This window comes from Pelecanus crispus, chromosome 12 (genome assembly GCF_030463565.1).
Source record: "Pelecanus crispus isolate bPelCri1 chromosome 12, bPelCri1.pri, whole genome shotgun sequence".
NCBI classification, from domain to species: Eukaryota; Metazoa; Chordata; class Aves; order Pelecaniformes; family Pelecanidae; genus Pelecanus; species Pelecanus crispus.
This window is the reverse complement of record NC_134654.1, coordinates 24364517-24384911: the sequence shown is the minus strand read 5'-3', so window position 1 is coordinate 24384911 and position 20395 is coordinate 24364517. Positions and strand designations below refer to the sequence as shown.

The following is a 20395-nucleotide window of genomic DNA, read 5'->3' as shown; positions in this document are numbered from 1 at the left end:
CGGCGCCGTCGCCCGCTCTCCCCGCCCCCCCCACCCCCCTCCGCGCGCGCCCCCCTCTTTTTCCTCCAAGATGGCGGCGGCCGCCGGCGGCCCCGTGAGGCTGCGGCTGCTCTTCGACTACCCGCCGCCGGGCAGCCCGGGCTGCGCGCTGTGCTGGCTGCTGCTGGAGCCCAGCCAGGTGCGCCTCGTCACCGACCTCGTCAGCCTCATCCGCCACAGGTTCGGCTTCAGCCGGCGGGCCCGCCTCAGCCTCTTCCTGGAGGGAGCGCTGCTGCCCCCCACCGAGAGCGCCCGCCTCGTGCGGGACAACGACTCGCTCCGGTACGGCGGGGGCTGCCGGGGGCCCGGGCTGCGCCGCCGGCGGGAGAGGGGATTCGGGGCCCGCGGACTGCGCGGCACCGGGCGGGGCGGGGCGGGGCGGGGGGGGTGGTCCCCGGCAGGCTTGAAGCGCGGCCCCCCGCCGCGGGGCGCGGACGGGGCCTGCCGGTGCCCTCCCCGGGGAACCCCAGAGGAGCCCTCGGGCCCTTCCCGAGGCTCCCTGCGGAGTGGAGCAGGAGCCGGGTGCTCGCGGGCGCTGTTCCCCAAAGCCCGCGGTGCCCGAGTAGCCCCAGGGCGTCTGAAAGGGGCTGGAGAGAGCCGAGGGCTCGGAGATCTCCTCAAGGGTGGAAGGGGAGCGCTGCCTCCATCCCCCGGTGCTCCCGAGCACCCGCGCCGGGCCCTTCAAACAGACCTTGCAGCCCTCGGGCGAGGGCTCGGGCTGCGAGCCTTGGTGTGGGATAGCAACCCGCGCTCTGGAGACTGCTTTCCAGACTCCCTGAAAGTTCAGAACTGAACTTTCTGAACAGCTGGAGCATCCCCACTCCCAAAAGAAAACCTTACCTGAACTGCTAACATGTAAGAAAAAAAGGTGTTAATTATGCTGAATAGCAGCTTTTGTTTGATTGGGGTTTTGGTTTGGTTTTTTTTTGACAGAGTAAAATTGGAAGAGATAGTCGCAGATGATTATGAAGAGATAGATGATGGCTTCTCTTATACACCAAAAGAAGACAAAAAAAGGCGTAGACAAAAGCAGGAGGAGGAAGAATTCTCTAGAAATGAAGAAGACAAGCATAAAAGGGAAAAGAAAAAGAATAAACATAACCCTGAGTATTCCTCTTGTAGGGAAGAGACCTCTGTAGATATCTGTGACTCTCAAAAAAGGTACAAGAAAAGAAAAAGAAAGGAAGACGTTAGTGGAAGAAATAGACTCGCAGAAGGTAAGGAAGAGAGCCCTACTGTCCAATCTAAAAAGCTTAAAAAAATGGAGAGGGAGAAACAGTTGGCAACAAAAAAGAAGGATGAAAAGTCTGCTGCAGCAAAGATGGCTTTAAAACAGGCAACTGAGAGCTTTTCTCTAAATTCTGGTAAAAATAACACCAAAAAAATCACAACACAGTCCAGAAAAAAGAGGGTGGGAGCTTCAGATTCCTCCAGCACGTCGTCTGACAGTGACAGCAGTGAATTAAACATAAAGCAAAATAAATCTTCCCATAAACCTGTAGTGGCAACACTTCCCAAAGACAAATCCCAAGCTCCTGCAAATTCTGCTGTGAAAACTGTTGTTTCTAATAAAGTGACTGTAAAGTCTAATGCTGAAAATTCCACTAAGACTGCAATTAGTAAAAATGCTAAGAAATCCCAGTCCTCTAGTTCAGATTCTGACTCAAGTACAGAGGATGAGAAAGTGGCAACAGCACAAGACAGTACTGCAAAGGAGAAGTCACTGCCTAACAGTGCGGCAGCTGTAAAAACCAGTACCACCAAGGCTCCCAAAGCAAAGACCTCCTCTGCAGAGTCTGATAGTTCAGATTCAGAAACACTTGTTATTAAAAAACCCGCAGCAAATGCTGGACTGAGTAATTCCATAGTAAGAAACTGTACTAAGCAGTTGCCAACCAGTGTTCAAGGACCACTTGCCAGCCCAGGTCGTGGAAGGGGGCGTGGAACAGGAGATGATAACTTCTGGAGAGGACCTAGGGGCCGTGGGTTTCGTGGGATGATGAGGGGCCAAGGCCATGGGAGAGGAGCAAACCCTGGCTTCTTCTATAACTACAGCAGTGAAGGCCAGAAACAGAGGCAGTTAAATGAAGCTGCGACAAACACTTCTGTTCTTGTCCAGGTGAGTGACTTACGCAGTCATAGGGTCACCTTTCTCTTGCAGCTTTAACTATACAAAAAATGTATAGGGTGAGAGTAATTCATAAAAGCAGAAATAGATTAGTAGGATAAATGTTGATCTTAACTTAGTAAATCTGATATTTACTGTATCTCTATTTAGCAGCCTGAGGAAGTGTTTATGAAACACTATTTAAGTAATTGTATTGTGTATCTCAAAACAAAGCACTTGGATATGTACCTTACTCTTCTCAGAATGATCTTAAAATCCATACAGCATAAACACTGTCTTCTGGTTTTATTAATAGAGTAATTAAATCAATGGGTTTACTGTTTGTTTCACAGAATCCCGTGGAAGTCCCCAAGAGAGACTATAGTGTGTTACCTCTTCTGGCTGCCCCACCACAAGTGGGAGAAAGAATTGCCTTTAAGGTAAAGAACTTCTGAAATACTGAATGTTAGTAGGCTAAAATTGTTTCATTTGGGCCACTGTAAGTTTTGCAGGACACGCTACAGATAGCGTAGTCCTGACAACCAAAAGCTTACACCGAAGAACTTAATTTTACATTGTTCTGGGACCGTTATCCTAGAAGTGTAAGAGTTAGGAAGTAGTCTTACCCTACTTATTTGTTCTTTTTTAAAAAAATTGTTTTAAACTTAAGCAGATGGTTCAGCACCTAAAACATCTTGTGTCTAATGTTTGTAGGCACCTCTGAAAGCGTTCACTCCCTCTCTTGCTGTCTTTCTAACCTAATAGTTTCCCATACAACAGAAACTGTAACAGTTGGCTCATTTAACAGTTGTTGGCTCTAAAAAGTTCTTTTGTTGTAAAGTCTGACTTTGATTTTTACAAAGGTTTGGAGCATGTGCGTAAGTTAAATGCATTTCTTTAGACTTTCTATATTTGTATAACACAAACAGAAATGTTGTCTCTGCCGTCATTTCAGTGTCATTTCCATGTACATTTGTACAATGACTCTCTTAGCTGGCATACAAGTCAGTTCACAAATAACAGAATTTTCTGGTTGCACCTTCACAAAGTGTCTCGCTCTACCATGGGCATATTTTCAAGGTTTATGTTGAAATAAGAATGCCAGAAAGAAGCATGTTACCCCTCTTTTTCCAACACGCAAGGAAAGTCAGCATTAAAATTAGATGCTGCAAAAAGGAAAAAAAAAAAAAAAATTCTCTGCATTGTTACTTCTCTCTAGAGCGTTTCTACATTATTATTGCAAATCTTACCAAACAGATCATTACAGTTCACTGCACAATAAAAAAGTAAATGAAAATTAAATCACTGCAGTTGAGGAGACTGGGATCCATCTCCCTTAACTCCTCTCACAGCCTGACCTGAGCATAAATCCTTTGGAGCGGTGAGTCCTGGAAGACTACCTCGGAGTGTGACAGGCGTCAGGATCCGGCAGTGGGAGACTTGGTTCTTGCACTTGCCTCTTGCTTAAGAAACTGCGTCTGGGTATAGGTGGCATCATCAAGGATCAGGAAAAGTTGTAATTTGTTGTTTGTGTTTCTTTCAACAGCGCTTGGAACTAACTGAAAATTACAGTCCTGAAGTTTCAGACTACAAGGTACTGCTTTTCTTTCCTCCCTTAATCTCCTCACAAAACTATTATAGGTGTGGTAAGGCTTAAATTTTATTTTGAGGTTGTGCAGTATTTTTCTTCTCGTCCATGTGACTCTACAGGCTATTCCTGGTACAGCAGTAAAAATAAAAACTTTAGAACCTGAAACTAATTGAAAATTTGACAGGTGTAACAGTTATTTAAAAAAAACCCGCAAGCATTGTTAATGATCATTAATATTTTAGAGATGACAAAAAATGCGACCAGGTAGAAAATGGAGCTGTATTCAAGTCTACTGCTGTCTGAAGTCAAGGCAAATTCTTGAAACTGGTGCAAGTAAAATTTTGTAGCTACTTCAGATAACTTGGTTTCTGAATAAGTACTGATTTAAACTACAAGGATGGTGACAATGAGTAACTTTGGTTTATTGATGCCAGTAACGGCAGATTGCTGAGCTTTAATACTTTTCAGATTTTACACACAGAGAAAAATGTGACAGATATACATCCTCTAACTGTGATCAAGTACCACAGTGGTTGTAATATGGAATAGTTACCCAGTGCTGAAGTATAGCTTGTCTGATTCTTTTCTTGTCGCTTTATGAAGGAGGGGAAAATAATCGGTTGGAATGCCGATAAAAAACAGATCGAGCTTGAGATCCTTTCGACTTCAGCAGGACAATGTACGTACCCTGGGACACCAAATGCTTGTTGTCACGTGCATCACTTGGAAAACAGCTAGTCCAAGGCACACTCATGTTTCAGGAGTTTTTACAACTTCCTTGGGTTCCTTCTCAACACTCCCCTCCCCTCCTCACTCCCTCTGTCCCCAAAAGTCTATTTAAATGGAGAAATTCTAATGCTTGCTAGTTGTATTGAAGATGCTCATAGGTATTTACAAAACAAAATTTGGCAGTCAGTATGAGGAGTCAGTAACTCATCTCTACTGTGGTTTCATTTCCTGAAAAAAATACAATTATTATATGGAATTACAGAGAAAATTTTAGATCATAATGCCATTCTTTGTGATGTCAGTGAAGCCACTGTCTTCAGTGGATGGGAACAGTCCCTGCAATGACAAAGTGCACTTCAGACACCTGAAACTATGAATGTCCCTGAAACTGAATGTGTATACTGCAGTTGCCATTTAAGCCAGAGTTAACGAACATCATCATATGAGCATTTTCCTCAAATTTGGGCAGCATATTGTTGATCAACTTTTTCATGCATGTAGTTATATTACATAATTACCTTAATTTTGGTGTGTAGTATTCAGTTCTACCTCAGATTTTCTTTGTTACAATTACGAACCCAAACAACCTACTCAAAAAAACCCTGGTTTTGACTAGCTTTCTAAATATGGTAAACATTTAAACCTTTTTGCTTATAGTTAATGGAGTTGTTTGTTTGTTTTTAAGTTGCTAAAGAGCCAGGGAAATTTGATCTGGTTTACCAGTCTGCAGATGGAGCAGAACTGATAGAGTATGCCATTCCTCAGGATACAAAGGTATGTGGCTGTCCTCTTTTCAAGCTTGTTATAAGTTTTGCATAGCTGATACGTGCCCTGCTTTATGACTGCATTGATCACGGCGAGATTCTGTTTATAATAATGCATCTGACTAAAATAAATGAAAGCAAAAATAATTGTTCCTTTCTAGCAAGAATGTGCATGACTGCAAGATAAGAATCACTTCCTGCATGTTATTCAATTAACTAGATTCAAAACCAGTCATCAAACTATGTAACTTTTTGTTTTGGCTAATAAAATAAACGGTATGATATCTAGCTAGACTATCAGTTCCCACCAGGTTATTCGTTCCACGCGCTGCTTTTCTTACCTGCATCTTCCCTTACCCAGGATGTCGGGCAGGTTGAGGGTCATTAAGAAGATCATAGAATCATAGGATGCTTTGGGTTGGAAGGGACCTTTAGGGGTCATCCAGCCCAGCCCCCCTGCAGTGAGCAGGGAAATGATCGATGAATCACAGGAAGGATCTGTGATCGTTGTTCAGTAGCACTGTCCAAGTCGAGACAAAGCCATAATGTAGGAGAAAGTGCATCTGCCCGTATAGCTTGTACATGCTAAGTATTGTCTGTATTTTGTTTTCAGATAACTGAAAGTTGGGATGCACTGATAGAGCCAAGACTGATCATTGAGCCTCCAGTTAACGGATCCAGCATTGAAAATGGAACAATCTAAGATGTGAACAAATGTAAATAATTGTACGGACTTGTTTTGTGAAGTGCTGCCTTCTAGTTCTGAGGGCAGCAGCTGCACTGGTGGATATTTTTAATAAATGGTTTTAAAAAGAAACTATGCCAAAAGAAAAAGAAACACTTTTTCTTAGTATATGTTTTTATGTAATAGAGGAATACTTTGTTTATTATAGGAAGTCTTTAATATAGATCTGTGGTTTGTTGTGGGTTTTTTTAATAGAAGCTTAATAACAATTTTTATATCCTACTGCTGCGAGCTGCAGAACTGGAATGGTTTGATCAAAAATATGACCTTGTACTGTCAGTAATTCCATTTCAATGTCTGGGTTTGGCTAGAGCCATATAACTGCCATACAGAGGTAGCTTGCCGTAAGGGTAATTAAAAACAACATTTAAAAATTAAATACAAGTATTGTTGAAGTGCACATCTCTTCCTCTATAGCTGCAGAGCATGATACAAATGCCATGACCTTGCAGTTATTTATGGGGTTCACGTGAACATGTCAAGAAAAGCTTGTGGATTTCAAGCTTCTGTAATCTTGAGAGGCAGATAAATAGTACTGGTAACTGTCAACTTTGCCTAGAGCGAGCGGAGTATAACATGAATCCCTGGCAAAATTGTGTCCTGGTGTGTTAATCTGTGTAGGCTCTGAAAAACTTGGTTGTTTGTTTTAAAGCAAACCTGTCTGCCCTTTAAGTGCTGAGGTTTCTGTGCTGACTTTCCTTCCTTCCTTCCTGACAGCAGAATGGGTTGCCAGGTGGTGGCACTGCGCTTCACTGACAGCTCTGCTAATTATTAGCATCGAGGTAGCACCTCGTACCCATGTCGTACTTGCATCTTGGCAAGTCTTACAATTTAGGATAATCCCTGGCCTGGGTAGTTGACTCTTAAACAGAAGACATGAAAATAAAAACCAAACCCTAGATACAAACAAACACCTGAAAAATTGTACATCACAGTTTAGCTAACATGTACTCTTGACTAGTGCATGATTACATAAAAATATTGCACACCTTGGCATTATCCCTATTAAAATGTCTTGTTCATGAAGGGATCACATGAGTAAAACTGATTTGTGTATTGTGGTTCTCTTTAGTTGCTATTGTTTTATGTTAAAATTTGTTTTTCAGAGCAATGGACAGTTGGATTCATGCGTGGGTGTCCTTGCAAACTGGACAAAAAGAAAATTCCAGACACTCTAGCGCAGTCATGCTGAGGCAGTTGGGATTAATGGAAAGATTTTTTTTTTTTCTAAAGGAAATTGTTAATTTTGAATTCTTACAAAACTGCAAAAGCTAAATGCAAGTATTTCACAGCATTTTAGAGCAGGATTCGCCTCTCGTTCCATTGCCTACAGCGCATTTTGGCTGCAAATGAAATGGATACAGAGTCCCTCTGGCTGTGACGAGCAGATGATGGTTGAAACCAAATACACCCCAGAGAGAGGATATTTTGAAGAGAAAATCTTGAGTTTTATTTACCCATTGCTACCAAGTTTGGGTGAAACTACTGTTCCAATGCACAATTTAAATCAAGTAAATGCAGTCTGACGGAGCTGGCTGACTGCTCTGCCTGCCACGCCCACGCACCTTCTCTTGACAGAGCCACGCACAAGGTTCCTCATACCTGGGGAGCTGGGGCAGGGCTAAATGGGTGAGAAATGCGGAATAAGTATGTGCATGTGAATCCCAGAGGGAGCTGGTGATGCTCTGACCAAACCCTTTTTGCTTGCTTTCTGTCCCTAGAGTTTTGGGGTCTCGTGCAAGCCCCTTTGCTGGGACAGCTCCAGCTGCCAGTCACGGGGGCTCCCTGCCACCCTCCTCTATGCAAGTTAGCAGCATGGGTTCATTTAAAAATTCTGTTGCAATTTTTTAACAAATTCTAGTCTCATGACTCAAAACGCGAGGATGCGTTTGAGCTAGCAAGCAACAGTCACACATGCACAACGCGCTACAGGCCTACAGACAAGAACAGCACCTGCAAACAGAACCTGCTGAACGTACCCTAAAGACCTGAAAGTTCGCTGCTGTGACTACAGGCCTTGCGAAAGTGCACTGAGTAGGTGTCAGCTCTTCAGGAATTTGGGGTTATTTATAATTCTGATGGGAAAGCCATAGCTACTTAAACCACTTTGAATATTAAATCCAAAAAAAAGTCAGAGTACCAGAATAGCCATCTCAATGTTTGCTCAGCCACGCATACAAAGGAACAACTTACTCTGCTGTGCTTCTAACTTCCTGCTCAGACTGCGTGGCACTTTCAATTAGCAGTATCTGGGCCAAAGGTTAGATTTAGTTCAGAACCACATGAAGAAGTTCTCCAGTAACTGTGAGGAAGCAAAGAGAGTAGTAACTTCAGTAGCTATTTAAATGGTAAAATTCTTCAGTAATTTTTAATGTTAAACACTGTTGGTTTTTAGACAGCAGGAGTGGTTGGGCTTACTCAAAATAGAATTTCAAGCCCTCTTTGACAATGGAGAACTTAAATAGCTTATCTGAGCTGTAAACGTTGTGTATTCTGCTCCAGAAGCAAAAGCTATGATTGTGAGGGTGCATATTTACCCTTTATATTTGCATACCTTTGCATCAGGAGACGCCAGATGAGTGCTGCAGAAAATACAGTGAAGGTGCTGAGCCTTTGAAAGATGATGGCGGCTTAGTCCAGATAAGCCCAGGAAGAAGAGCTTCGTTCATCTATAGAAAAATAAGAAATGTAGACGTTAACAGCTGCTCTGGTCCCATCTCTGGTAACAGCCACGCCACAGCTCTGTAAGAACGCTCCTTTGCAGTCACTGGCGACCACCCCCTCTCAGGTACCCCCAGGTGTTCCTGTCCCCTCTGACAGCAGTTAGGAAGCCCTGATCTGCATATCCCAATGAAGCTGTAAGTAAGGGGAGCCATGCCCATCTCCCAGAAACTCTTCCACCCTTAAGCACGTTAAAAACTTGATCCCTGAACTTCTGCTCCTCTGTCAAAGCCACGGCAGCTCTGAACGCCTCCTGTTGTCCTCTGCACCATTACTAAGCCGTGAATCAGAGCCCGTGACACGCGACTCCTTCCTCGTTCATCTTGAAGGAGTATGATGAGACTGGGGCAGATTATTGATGTAGGTAGACATCAGCATTATCTGTGCGGTGTAGGTTTACAATGACCACTCAGATTTAATTTAGTCTTCCAGAATAACTGGCTAAGAAATTCTTTCCAAGCACTAATTACAACAGACAAACCACCATTTCCTCTTTTGAGTGCTTTATATGATTCCTGAACATTTTTTTGAAGTCTCTGAGGACTAATGCCAACACAGAAACCCCACAATTCCCTGCTAATACTTTTTTAACGACATTAAAAGGAACATCAGCAGTTCTCCACACTAGGCGTCCTTCAGCCACCGAAAATGCAGGCAAGAGCAGACGGCTGCTGCTGCTGCAGACCACCAGGTCTGTTTAAATTCTTGGGGGAATTGCAGATTTGTGCCAGGCTGCTCCATTTCATCTGTGCTGCCGGTGTCAGTGGAGAAGTATGGAGAGCAGCGAGGAAGTCCCTGGGACACCAGCAGACAAGGCAGAAGAGGGAGCAGGAAGGGGCCACTGGAGGAATTTGGAGTCAAGGTAGTTAAGACGAGAGCAGTTGCGCGCATTGCTATTCAGCATCCGATGCTTCTGTTAGAAACAGGGGTTACTCAGCAGTTAGACTGAGGGAAAAAAAAGAAAATTTGAGAGGAAGTATCTTCTGTTGGGACGGTTTCCACGTTTACAGTGCAGTAACCTGTGTGCTTTAAAAATACTGGATCAACGACAGCTTATTTGATCTTCAACAGCCAGGTTAGCCGTAGCTCAGAGGAAAGCAGCGGGGCCGGCGGCAGCTCGGCCCTGGCGCGGCGGGAGCCGGGGTTCACACGTCTGCTTGGCCTCACGCGCACGCTTGCGGGCAGCGGTGAACGAGGCCGGCAGCTGCCAGGCTGTGCTGGAGCATCCAGACTTTTCTTTTTGTCCAGTTTTGGGACGGGAGCGGGGCAGCCGGGCGGCAGCGCTCCCCACCGCCGTGGGGCTGGCAGCCCGGGTGGGTGCCCGCGTCTGAAATTATTCACTGGGGTTTAGAAACCAAACCCGAGGCCTCGCGGGGCCAGCGGCTGCGATGGCCGCGCTGCACCGGCCTCCCCCGGCTCGGGACCTCCAGCGGGGCCCTTCTGCCTCCACCCGGGTCGCGGGTGGGGTTCAGCCGCCCCCGCGCCCACCCGCGGCCCCGCGAGTGGAAGGCGGCCGAGCTCGGCCCCGGGGAAGGCGGCCCCGGGGACAGGCGGCCCCGGGGACAGGCGGCGGCCGCCGCTCCCCCGACCCCGTCCCGCAGGGCTGAGCCGCGGCCGCCCCCGGGGCTCCCGGCCCGGCCCGGGGCGAGCGCAGCCGCCGCCGCCGCCCGGCAAGCGGGCGGGTCCCGGGCGCTGCCAGGGGCCGGTCCCGGGGGTGCCGCCCCTGCGGCCGGGGCGGGGACGGGGCGCGTAGATTCCGGGAAAGCAGCGGCCCGAGTTTCGTTTCTGAGGTCTCGGGGCAGCGGCAGCCGGGGTGCTGGCGGCGATGGCCGGCTCGGCGTCGGAGCCGGGCCTGGCGGCGCTGGAGGAGGAGCTGACCTGCTCCATCTGCCTCTGCCTCTTCAGCAGCCCCGTGACGGTGCCCTGCGGGCACAACTTCTGCGCCTCCTGCCTGGAGCTCTCCTGGGCCGGGCTGTCGAAGAACTTCAGCTGCCCGCAGTGCCGGGCCACCTTCGCGGGCCGCCCGCAGCTGCAGAAGAACACGGTGCTGTGCCGGGTGGTGGAGCAGCTCCAGGGCTGCGCCGGGGCCGAGGCCGAGGCCGGGGCCGGGGCCGGGGCCGGGGCCGGGGAAGAGGAGGCGGCCCCGACCCCCGTCTACTGCGACAGCTGCCTGCAGGCGCCGGCCGCGCAGACCTGCCTGACCTGCACCGCCTCCTTCTGCGCCGAGCACCTGCGGCCGCACCAGGACAGCCCCGCCTTCCGCGACCACCAGCTCTGCCCGCCCCTGCGCGACCTGCAGCAGCGCAAGTGCCCGCAGCACAACAAGCTCTTCGAGTTCTTCTGCAGCCAGCACGGCAGTTGCATCTGCTCCCTCTGCCTCCTCGGGCACAAGCTGTGCCACACCAGCCCCCTGCAGCTTGCCAAAGCCAACGCCGAGGTGAGCGGCCGGGGCAGGCGGCGGCGGGTGGCGGCTGGCTCTGCCCGGGGCCGCGGCACCCTCCGAGGGGCACCCAGGGGCTCCCCTTCGCTCCCCCGGGGCCCGGTGGGTCCCTGGGTGCTGTGGTCCTAAGGCTGTGGAATGCCGGGGGGAGGCTGGACCAAGACCTGGGCTGTAAATCTCGTGCCGGGCCTTGGCAAACTGTTATCTGCCCTCCAACGTGCGCTCGAGCACGTCTTCAGCGTCACTCTCTGCGTTTTCTTCCTCTCTCCAAGACTGCGCTCTGAGGGCCTGGGAAGGCGCGACCGCGGGGTTGAGAGCCGGCCGCTGTCTTGAGCTGGGCCGACTGGCGAGGCCTCCCGCCTCCGCGGCCGTCGCCCCCGGCTCCGAGCCACCTCCGCTGCTCGCTGCACGGCGTTCGCTGCGTGGCCTTACCGCAGGCTGACCGAGGGACTGTAGACAGACGTTGCTCTGTGTATGTTCTTATGAAGCAAAGAATTATAAAAGTAGTCTAGGGAGAGCTCTAGCACATTGATGAAAGCCAGGAGCAGGTTCTCCAGGGACTAGAAGGGAAGGAAACCTGGCCTTCACATCTTACAGTGGAGCTGAAAACCAGAGGGTAGATGAGTAAAGCACACTTGAAAAGTTTAGGTGGCCAAGCTCTCATCTGTTCAGCAAGCGTGTAAACTGCTTACTTTACGAAGTCCTCCCTGATTTAGCTTAGCAGCATCTTGAACTAAAGGAATAGGTAATTCATATCTGGGCAATAAAATTCCCAATTAAAACAAGAAGGGTGAACAGCAGCATTAGCCTAGTGCCAGAAGTCCAACCTGAGAGCTAACAGCCCATAGCGCTGGGAACTGCTGTGCTGACAGAAGCGCTCGGTCCTTACCAAAGGAGTGAGTCAGTGGCATGCACCTTGCTGTTGGGAGAGGTGGAGCTGCTGGGTGGGTGCCGGCTCCACAAGCCACACAGGTGCAGGAAGGAGTTTTTACATCCTGTAAGGTTTAAGGAGCAGTAGGTTTTAAATCGACAGTACTAAATGCTTACAGAGGTTATTTAAAACCCTCTGTAAATACGATCCTTACTCCAGTAAGCATGGCCCGACTGAGAGCAGAGATGGCAACTGCTCCTCTGAAACACCTTCTGATCTCTTCTGTTGCAGTCAGCGCTGAAGAAGAGACTGATGGAGCTGCATAATCAGAGCGAGAGGGCTGCTCGAGCGATGAACACGGTGAAAACAAACCAAAGCCAAGCTGCTGTAAGTGGGTGACCATTCAAAATGCTGTCAGGTTGCTTGGCATACGCTGGCTGCTGCGTGTTGTTGATGTTTGTACTCTCGTGACAAGGGCTGTAGTATTGAGATTGCATTGGCGGGAGAAGATGTTATTGGGAAGGAACAGAAAAGAGGCCTTTTGGCAGAGCCAGGCAGCTCCATGGGAGATGGGAGTAACCCGACCACTGTGACACACCTGATCCGTAACGGGGCTCAAACCCATCTTTTCCTGTGGCACCAGAAAGCACGTATCTGTGCAGCTAAAGGATTAGTGAGCTGTAATGGCTGCACCAGTGCAGAAAGTTGGGATGCCTTTTCCCCATAAATTACCACAACAAAACCTTGCTCTTAGCTGATGATTGGGGTTGCTGTTTGTCCTGACGGCTGGATTGGGTACATCTCACTTGTACCATCCTTTCTGAACTTGGTAGAGTCCAAGAAACTGAAAGGCTGCTGGGGTAGCGCTTCTGCGCTCCTCTGGAACACCTCTCAGAGGATCAGGAATTACTTTGTATTAACCAGACATGCTGTATCTTGGAGGCAGAAGCAGCTACAGCCGTGCGAGTGGGTGTGCGGCGTCCGAGCTGGCAGTGGCACAGCCCAGTCCCAGTGTTGGTAACTGCTGGATGGCACAGCTGGCCTGGCCTCTGCCTGCAGCTCCCGCAGCAGGGGTCGGGAGACTGACAACTGGCCTGACTTTTTGGGAGTGAATGACTTTTCTTTCCAAACGACATAGAAATACATGGCTTTTCTATTGCCTGTTTCGAGTAGTTGAAGCCTACATGTTCCTCAAACGCTTGGGTTTTTCTTGTAGTAGTAGTAGTAAGCAGTACTTTGTCCACAAGCTGTTCTTTTGAAACCAGTGTCTGTCTGTTCTTCTCTGCTCCAGGAGACAGCTTCCAGAAAGAAAGATTTGATCAGAAGTGAGTTTTCAGAAATTAAGGTTTTAATTGAAGAAACAGAAAATCAGACCTTAAAAGTAATTGCAGATGAAGAAAAAAGAGTTTGCAATAAGTTTGATTATATTTACGGTGTTCTGGGAAGTAAGAAGAATGAAATTCAGTCTCTCAGAGATCAGATTGAGATGGCACTGACTGAAGGTGATGACATTCTGTTTTTGAAGGTAATACGTCCTTTAGATGCAAATCCAGTTCTTCATGTTTCTAGAATGCAGAATCACAGAAACCTGCTGTGGTAGTCCTGCTCTCCAGACACTTTCAGTCAAATGACAATGCAGTCGTGTGGAAGAACCTGCTGTAAAAGGACATACTGATAAGCACACAGATACCAATGAGAGTGCTGAAATGAAGCAATGTCTGGTAACTCCCCCCAATTCAGCCTCTGCCATAAGTGGAGGGGCCAGTGAGTGAGAGAATTAATCTCCGTGAGTTGTTGCAGCTCCATGCCGTGACACAGTCTAGTAGATCCTTCTCACTGCTTCAGATATCAGTTGAGAACTAATGCATATGGGTTGCTGCTGAAATTTTGCTATGGGTCGTGTCTGACTGTAGCCTTTGCTCCTTTGAATTTGAGATGAATGCACAAAACCCACCCCATTTAAAGTAACGTGGTTGGATTTTTTCTGTGTCTGCTACACAAGGTGGTCTGCCTGAGATCTTCCATTTCTCATTTCAGAGAGCAGCAGCACTGCAACGAATGTCAACAAAAGAGGCTTTTATCCCTGCAATTGAAATGGACCAAAACATCATACTTTCTGCTTATCAGTCTGCCATTAACCTTAAAGAGGCTGTGAAACTTGCAACGGCTCCGTGGAGGGAGAAAAGAGCAGAAGGTACTGTATCACTGGGAGAACTGGCATTTTCTGCCTTGGCTTTGAGTTCAAATGAGGCTTCTTCCTCTTCCAATCCAAATATTGTTAAAAAAAATAGTGCAACAAATAGAGTTGGTTAATATAAATTGTCTTCCAACTTCTGTGGTCCTCCATTTCCAAACAAATGCTACAGTCTGGGCTAAACTAGGAAAAAAGAGTGCCAGTGTCTCTTTACTTTTATCTATACTTGGATAAGCTGATGAGTATTGTGATACTATGCCCTTCTGGCACAGCTCAGCCTTTATTCCTTACAGTAATTTGTGTTTTTATTATATAGCAGGGTTGGGTGCAGTTAGGATGTGGATTTGAGGGCAGACATAAGACGCTTTTGAGTGATAGGACTGTGGTTACTCAACTGTAAAGATGCTGATCGTGTAAGTGTTGTAGAAAAAAGCCCTAAGCCCTGCTTGCCAGGTTAAGCAAAAGTATCTTTTGGACTGGGGCACGGGTATCTCCTATGCAGTTTCCATCTCTGCCAAGTATCACTTAAGTTCTATTCACATGACTGAAAAATAAGATTGAAAAATGTCCTTGCTCATGCATTACTGTTCCTGGCAATACAAACCATAATGTAAAATATCGCCATTGCAGCAAAACTGCCACTCGGGAAACCTAAGCACCCTCCAGCAGCTCCTCCAAACAAAGCCTTTGCTGGGAAGAAGCCTCCAGGACCACGTAAGTACTAAAGAACATCATCCTCTCCTAACTGTGGCTTTACCATTAAATAAGAATTCAAGCAGTTACCCAAGAGCTGTTTGCTGTAGTGGTGATGCAGTGATTATCTGTAGTGAGCACTGGCGTGGAGAAGAGAGGGTGTTTTGGGCTATTTAGTGATGAATGTCTTGTGAGCTGTAAAGCAGCAAACTGCACAGGTACGATGGTGCGTTAGCCTCAGTGTGCGCCTGCAGTGGTGTCAGTGCAGGCTGTAAAGCAAAGCAGAGCCTCCCCACCCTCTGGTTCTTGCAGGTTTTTTGTCATTTGCAGTAAACATCTGTTGGCTTGTTTGATGGATTTGTATGTACTGAATCCTGCTTATGAGCTGTTCGTGTTTCTTCTGCCTCCCCCAAGAGCATACCCAGAAAGAGAAAATCCCTCACCAGACTCAAGCCACTTTGCAGTGGGAAGCAGATACCAGTAAGTGGTGATTAATAGGAGCCTTACGCAAACATTTTGCTGGCCGTGTCTTGCTTGCAGTCTAAGGCTGGGGTGATGGAGACAGTCTTTTTGGCAGGTTATACTGGAGCCTTTCAGTGTTGTTCTGTCGAGATACTGGTATTAATGCGGCACTCCAGCCTGTCTGAAAGATCTTCCATATTCTCTTTTTGAAATAAATCCAAGTGTTAAGAAACTTCTGTTAGATCCACTGAGCTCTTGACACATGGTCCTTTCCATTCACATGTCCTGGGTGTGGAGCACTCCACAGGGCCTGTTGTGGATTGCTGGAGTTGAATGAACTTGTAGCTCCTGTTGCTGCACTAGAAGATCTATTGTAAAAAGAAAAGGAATAGTTTGTGTGCCTCATGGGAACAGGCTTATGACCGCTTGCCCTAACACGCTGCATGCTGGAGTAGAGACGAAGCTTCATGTGTAGCTCTCCCATATAGGTATATTTGTACGTGGCTTCGGCATGCCGCACTGTCAGCTTTATCTACTGCTGCTGCCTCAGAAGAGCCATGATGGTAGTGTTAGAGGTGGCATAGTCTATCAGCGGCTTTTCAGTCTCAGTAGAACTCACAGTTCACTTTTTTTTTTCTTTTTTTTCCCCCTCCAGAGGAGAGAAAGAAACCTGTTAAAGTTGGTGAGTCCAAACTTTCGGCATACTTATTCTAATTTTCATTGACTGCTCTTAAAAAGATAAGTAGATGGTCACTAGTGTTGGTGTATTAAGCAAAAGTTCAGCTCTTGCTCCGAGAAGGCTCTTACTGGTCACTGTGAGAGCGATCAAGCACTGAAAGACGTTGCCCACAGACAACAGGGGATTTTTAAAACTTGACAAGAGTGTGAGCTAATACTGAAGTTAACCCTGCGTGGAGCAGGAGGCTGAAACAGATAACCTCTAGAGCTCCACTCCAACCTGAGGGTGTCTGTGACTGTGTGTTAACTATGCAGGCGTTCTTCCCAACTGGCCTAATTCTCTTTTCTTCTGTCGACACAGCACCAACACCAAATCCTGCAGCTGCTGTTTCAAGTAAAGAGCTTATTGACAGCTTTCTGAAGAAATCCAGAGAGGAGCTTTTGCAGTGTAAGACACCCAATGTTACACTACTTAACACCAGTGCAATAAGCACAGAAAGTTCATCTTTATGTGCCCTCTGTTTATCTGAGGGGGTTTAGTTAGCTTAGTAGGTTATCAACTAGTTGTTACAAGTGACGGAAACTTTTGGAGGAAGAGGGGGCAGGAGGTTTCTAAGTGGTTCTTTTGCCAGATGAATCAAATTTATCTTTGGTATTCATGTATCTTTACAAAGGTAAATGAAGTTTTCTCAGTAATGGCTTTGGTTTCTCCCAAAATGACTGCATTAGGGTAGCCTAGAAATACGATGTAACACACTGGATTTTCCTTTGAAATGAGATGCAGGCTTTTATGAGAGCCTGTGATGGCTTGCTTAAGATGATATACCAGATGGTATACAATATGGTGTGCCTTTTGCTGACATATCGGCAATCCCCTTCTTCTGCTAGCATATATTTGGGTGGTGAAGGAATCCCGTGGGGATGCGGGAAGGAAGGAAACTTGCCCTCCATTTGCCTGCCGTGTAACACAGAGCTGCAGTTGAACCCAGCAGCTATTACTGTCGCCTTAAGAATTGCCTGCCCTGTGGAGGAGAGCAGAGCAGGGAGATAAACGTGCATAGGAACAAGTGCCCAGGCAGGATGGTATAAATAAAAGTGCTTTGCTCTTCAGTACCTTCAAACGATTCGTGTCATTGCAGATGCTGCTAACATCACGCTGGATTACAACACAGCTCATAACAAAGTGGTTCTGTCTGAGGGGTATACCAGGATGTCAGTCTCAGACATCCCCATGAATTACAACAACCACCCTCAGCGCTTCACTGATTGTTCCCAAGTGCTGGGGTTCCAGTGCTTCAAGAGAGGCATCCACTACTGGGAAGTGGAACTGCAACAGAACAACTTCTGTGGCATTGGCATCTGTTACGGCAGCATGAACCGGCATGGGCCAGAGAGCCGCCTGGGGAGGAACAGCAGTTCTTGGTGTATTGAGTGGTTTAATTGCAAAATATCATCCTGGCATAATGATGTTGAAAAGTGCTTACCCAATGTGAAGGCTACCAAGATTGGTGTGCTGCTCCACTGTGAGGGAGGCTTTGTGATTTTCATGGCTGTTGGGGAGAAGCATAACTTGATCTATAAATTCAAAACCCAGTTTACTGAAGCCTTGTACCCTGCCTTCTGGTTATTTTCCAGTGGCACTGTTCTCTCTCTCTGCCAAATGAAACAGTAAGGTCGCATATCTTAATTTAGTTTGCCTTAGTACTTACATGCAGATAATCAGTCGTGCAGCAACTCTTTGTATGTCTTAGTCTAAGAAGTCTCAAAGATCGATTGTTTGAGACAAAAATGATCAGATCTTTTAAGCTGTTTGGGAAATCTGCTGATTCTTTGGTCTGAATTGCTAAAGCCTTTAGATAGTGATTTAGTAAAACATTGATGATAGTAAAAACTACCGTATAAGGTTTTGCAAAGATCTTGATTGTCCTAAAAGCAAAGTTACGATATGAACCATTGTTAAATGTCTTCAGTAGCCACTGTGGCTTCTGTGATTTGCTGTAAAGGATCCCGGGAATTAATTTTCAGGTCTAAATGTGTTTCACAGGTTTCTTTCTTCCAGAAAGAAACAGGAAGAATTCCTAGACAAATTCAGGTCCCAGCCTTTGAGGTAGGTCTTGGTGTTATCTTTTTCTCTATATGCAGACTGCTGTCCATAGTCAGGATTTGCAGTACATGTGTTCTTGGTGTGTGATGCCATGAGACGGTACAGAATGAACTACTAAAATCAGTAAGTTCAGGTCTTATGACATTGTTATAAAAGCCAATATGACAAGTCTCATCAGAATGGAAAGGCAGAGACTTTTAGAGTTGATGGATAATGGTGTCAGAATCACCAGGAAATAAATGACATAAACTCAGAGACTGGTAATATGCCAGAGAGTCTTCAGGAAGATATCCTGCAGAGCAGTAGCGTGTGCCCTGTAATAATACAGTTTGCGGGATGAAGCGTTCTGTCTCATATTCTGACCCAGAACATGCTTCACATCTTCACACTGAAGGCTCTTCAGTGGTTTGTGTTTTTTTTTTTTTTTTTGGTGTGCTGAGGAGTTTGAGGAGTACATTTTTGGCTTGCATAGGGAACATAAGTGTGCTGTTCACTTAAAGCAGGGTCTGCTGTCATAAAGCTTTTCCTCTTTGTGAGGTGGGATATTCTCTGCTGGTGTATCTTTAGTTGTTCGGGTGGTAGAAACTGGATTCCCTACATGTTATTTGGACTCTCATTCAAGGAGTCGTCTCCATCTGTGGAGATTTTCAAAAGCTGACTGGACACAGTCCTGAGCAACCTGCTTGTGCAGGAGGGTTGGTCTAGATGATCTCCAGAGGTCCCTGCCAACCTCAGCTATTCTGTGAGTCTCAAGACAGTGTGCACAGTACATAGGAAATCCTGCTTCCTCTCTGCATGAAGCCTGTAGGCAGATGGGTGAGTCTTTTGAAACATACAGGGAATTAGCACTAAGGAGAATATACTTCCATTCCCACTGCAATGGATTTTTAATTCTCCTGGTGTTCTTTGCTTTGGGTTGTGGTATGTCTTCAGAAGTCCTCGCCACATACAGAGGAATCCGTACTTCTGCATTTCTTTCTTACAACTTTAAAACAATCAGTAGGCAATCAAGGTATTTGGATCTCATAGTTATTGGGCCTGTATCTTGTTGATGCCTCTGGACTTACCATGCTAGCTCTTATTTCTTGTAGTAGCCCATGAAGAACAGGGAAACTCACATGAGAGACTTCCTGGACTTTGGTTTGTAAAAATCCCCCTTATGAGACTTGCTGAAATAAAACACAAAGCTACTGCTGGCAGTTTAGAAGGGGGTTGTTAGAAGGCTCAAAGGAAACCTCTGTGACTACATTTCACGTTAGCCAAAGTGCTTTAGAGAGACTTGCAGGAATTCAGGCTTGGTGCCTCTATTTTTACTTGGTTTGTAAACTCTGAGTAATTTGTCAAGGATAGCATAAGTCTGATAAGACTCTTCCATTTCTTTGGTCAGAATATGGAATTGGTCAGGATATGGAATTGATGGTGGACCTGAAAGTGCCATGGCTGTCTTTGGAGTAGTTGTATTATCTCAACAGTCTCAGCTTTCCAAAGCACAGTCAGCACTAAAACTACCAAACTCAGCAAAACACTTTTCAAAAGGTGCAGAAGGAGGATGAGTCCTGCTAGGAGCCAATGAGTGCAGAACTCTTTTTTTTTTTTTTTTTTTTTTTTTCTTTCTGCACTTCCAGTTTTTCAGCAGTGAGGGACAAGAGCAATTTCCTGTGAGAGAAATCCTGCCTCTTTAGCTGCTTGGTTGTAATGCAGGGCTGCAGATCCACTCAGTAGGGTGCTGAAGGAGTACTCTGTCCCCTTGTTCATGGGGAAAGAAGTGCTCTGATCGTTTGTGCAGCTGAAAAAGTCCACATTTTCTGTTGCTTGCTTCTTGACTTTAAAGAGGTGTCAATATTAACCTCCAAGTGTATGGGCTTCTGTAGCCATAGTCTGGAGTGATACTCAAGCAAAGTAAAGAGCAGCTTTTATTCTGCAGCGTTGGACAAGGTGGGATTCTTTAAATGTTACAGTGGTGTATGACCAACGGTATACAACACATACGGTGTTCTGGAGTACCACAGGCAGTGAAACAAGCCTGCCGCTGTATTCCGGATTCTCTTTTTTTGTTTGTTTTCTTTGGTGCTATGGATGACTAGTAACGATAGAATGAATTTGAAAAAGAACTAATTCTGGTGTTAATAAAGCCATGAGGATGTAGAATGATTTGCATATTAATGTGCAAGTGAGTAAATGGAGAAACGCTTGCCCTCTGAAAATACAACGATCTGTCTAAAATTAATATTTTCTTCAATGTCATAAAATACTGCAG

General features: G+C 46.4%; 2 protein-coding genes across 2 annotated transcripts; both read left to right on the top strand.

The window, feature by feature from the left end:
• Positions 1–70: 70 nt before the first annotated feature.
• Positions 71–6107, top strand: COIL (coilin). The gene is made up of 7 exons (XM_075719655.1): positions 71–321; positions 973–2158; positions 2500–2586; positions 3693–3740; positions 4341–4416; positions 5152–5240; positions 5844–6107. Exons 1-7 carry the CDS (start codon positions 71–73, stop codon positions 5931–5933), a joined length of 1827 nt encoding a protein of 608 aa, XP_075575770.1. The 3' UTR covers positions 5934–6107.
• Positions 6108–10518: 4411 nt separating this feature from the next.
• Positions 10519–19531, top strand: TRIM25 (tripartite motif containing 25). The gene is made up of 9 exons (XM_075719773.1): positions 10519–11133; positions 12299–12394; positions 13299–13532; positions 14045–14201; positions 14832–14915; positions 15309–15374; positions 16012–16038; positions 16396–16482; positions 17174–19531. The coding sequence occupies exons 1-9, from the start codon at positions 10522–10524 to the stop codon at positions 17704–17706; spliced, it is 1896 nt and encodes a 631-aa protein (XP_075575888.1). The 5' UTR covers positions 10519–10521; the 3' UTR covers positions 17707–19531.
• Positions 19532–20395: the final 864 nt, after the last annotated feature.

Bases quoted from the DNA above. Each gene is read 5' to 3' on its own strand.
- COIL (XM_075719655.1), top strand. From the start codon at position 71: ATGGCGGCGGCCGCCGGCGGCCCCGTGAGGCTGCGGCTGCTCTTCGAC. The intron at 2,587-3,692 runs GTAAAGAACTTC...TTCTTTCAACAG, and splicing joins GAGAAAGAATTGCCTTTAAG to CGCTTGGAACTAACTGAAAA. The intron at 4,417-5,151 runs GTACGTACCCTG...TTTGTTTTTAAG, and splicing joins TTCGACTTCAGCAGGACAAT to TTGCTAAAGAGCCAGGGAAA.
- TRIM25 (XM_075719773.1), top strand. From the start codon at position 10,522: ATGGCCGGCTCGGCGTCGGAGCCGGGCCTGGCGGCGCTGGAGGAGGAG. The intron at 16,039-16,395 runs GTGAGTCCAAAC...CTGTCGACACAG, and splicing joins AAAGAAACCTGTTAAAGTTG to CACCAACACCAAATCCTGCA. The intron at 16,483-17,173 runs GTAAGACACCCA...GTGTCATTGCAG, and splicing joins CAGAGAGGAGCTTTTGCAGT to ATGCTGCTAACATCACGCTG.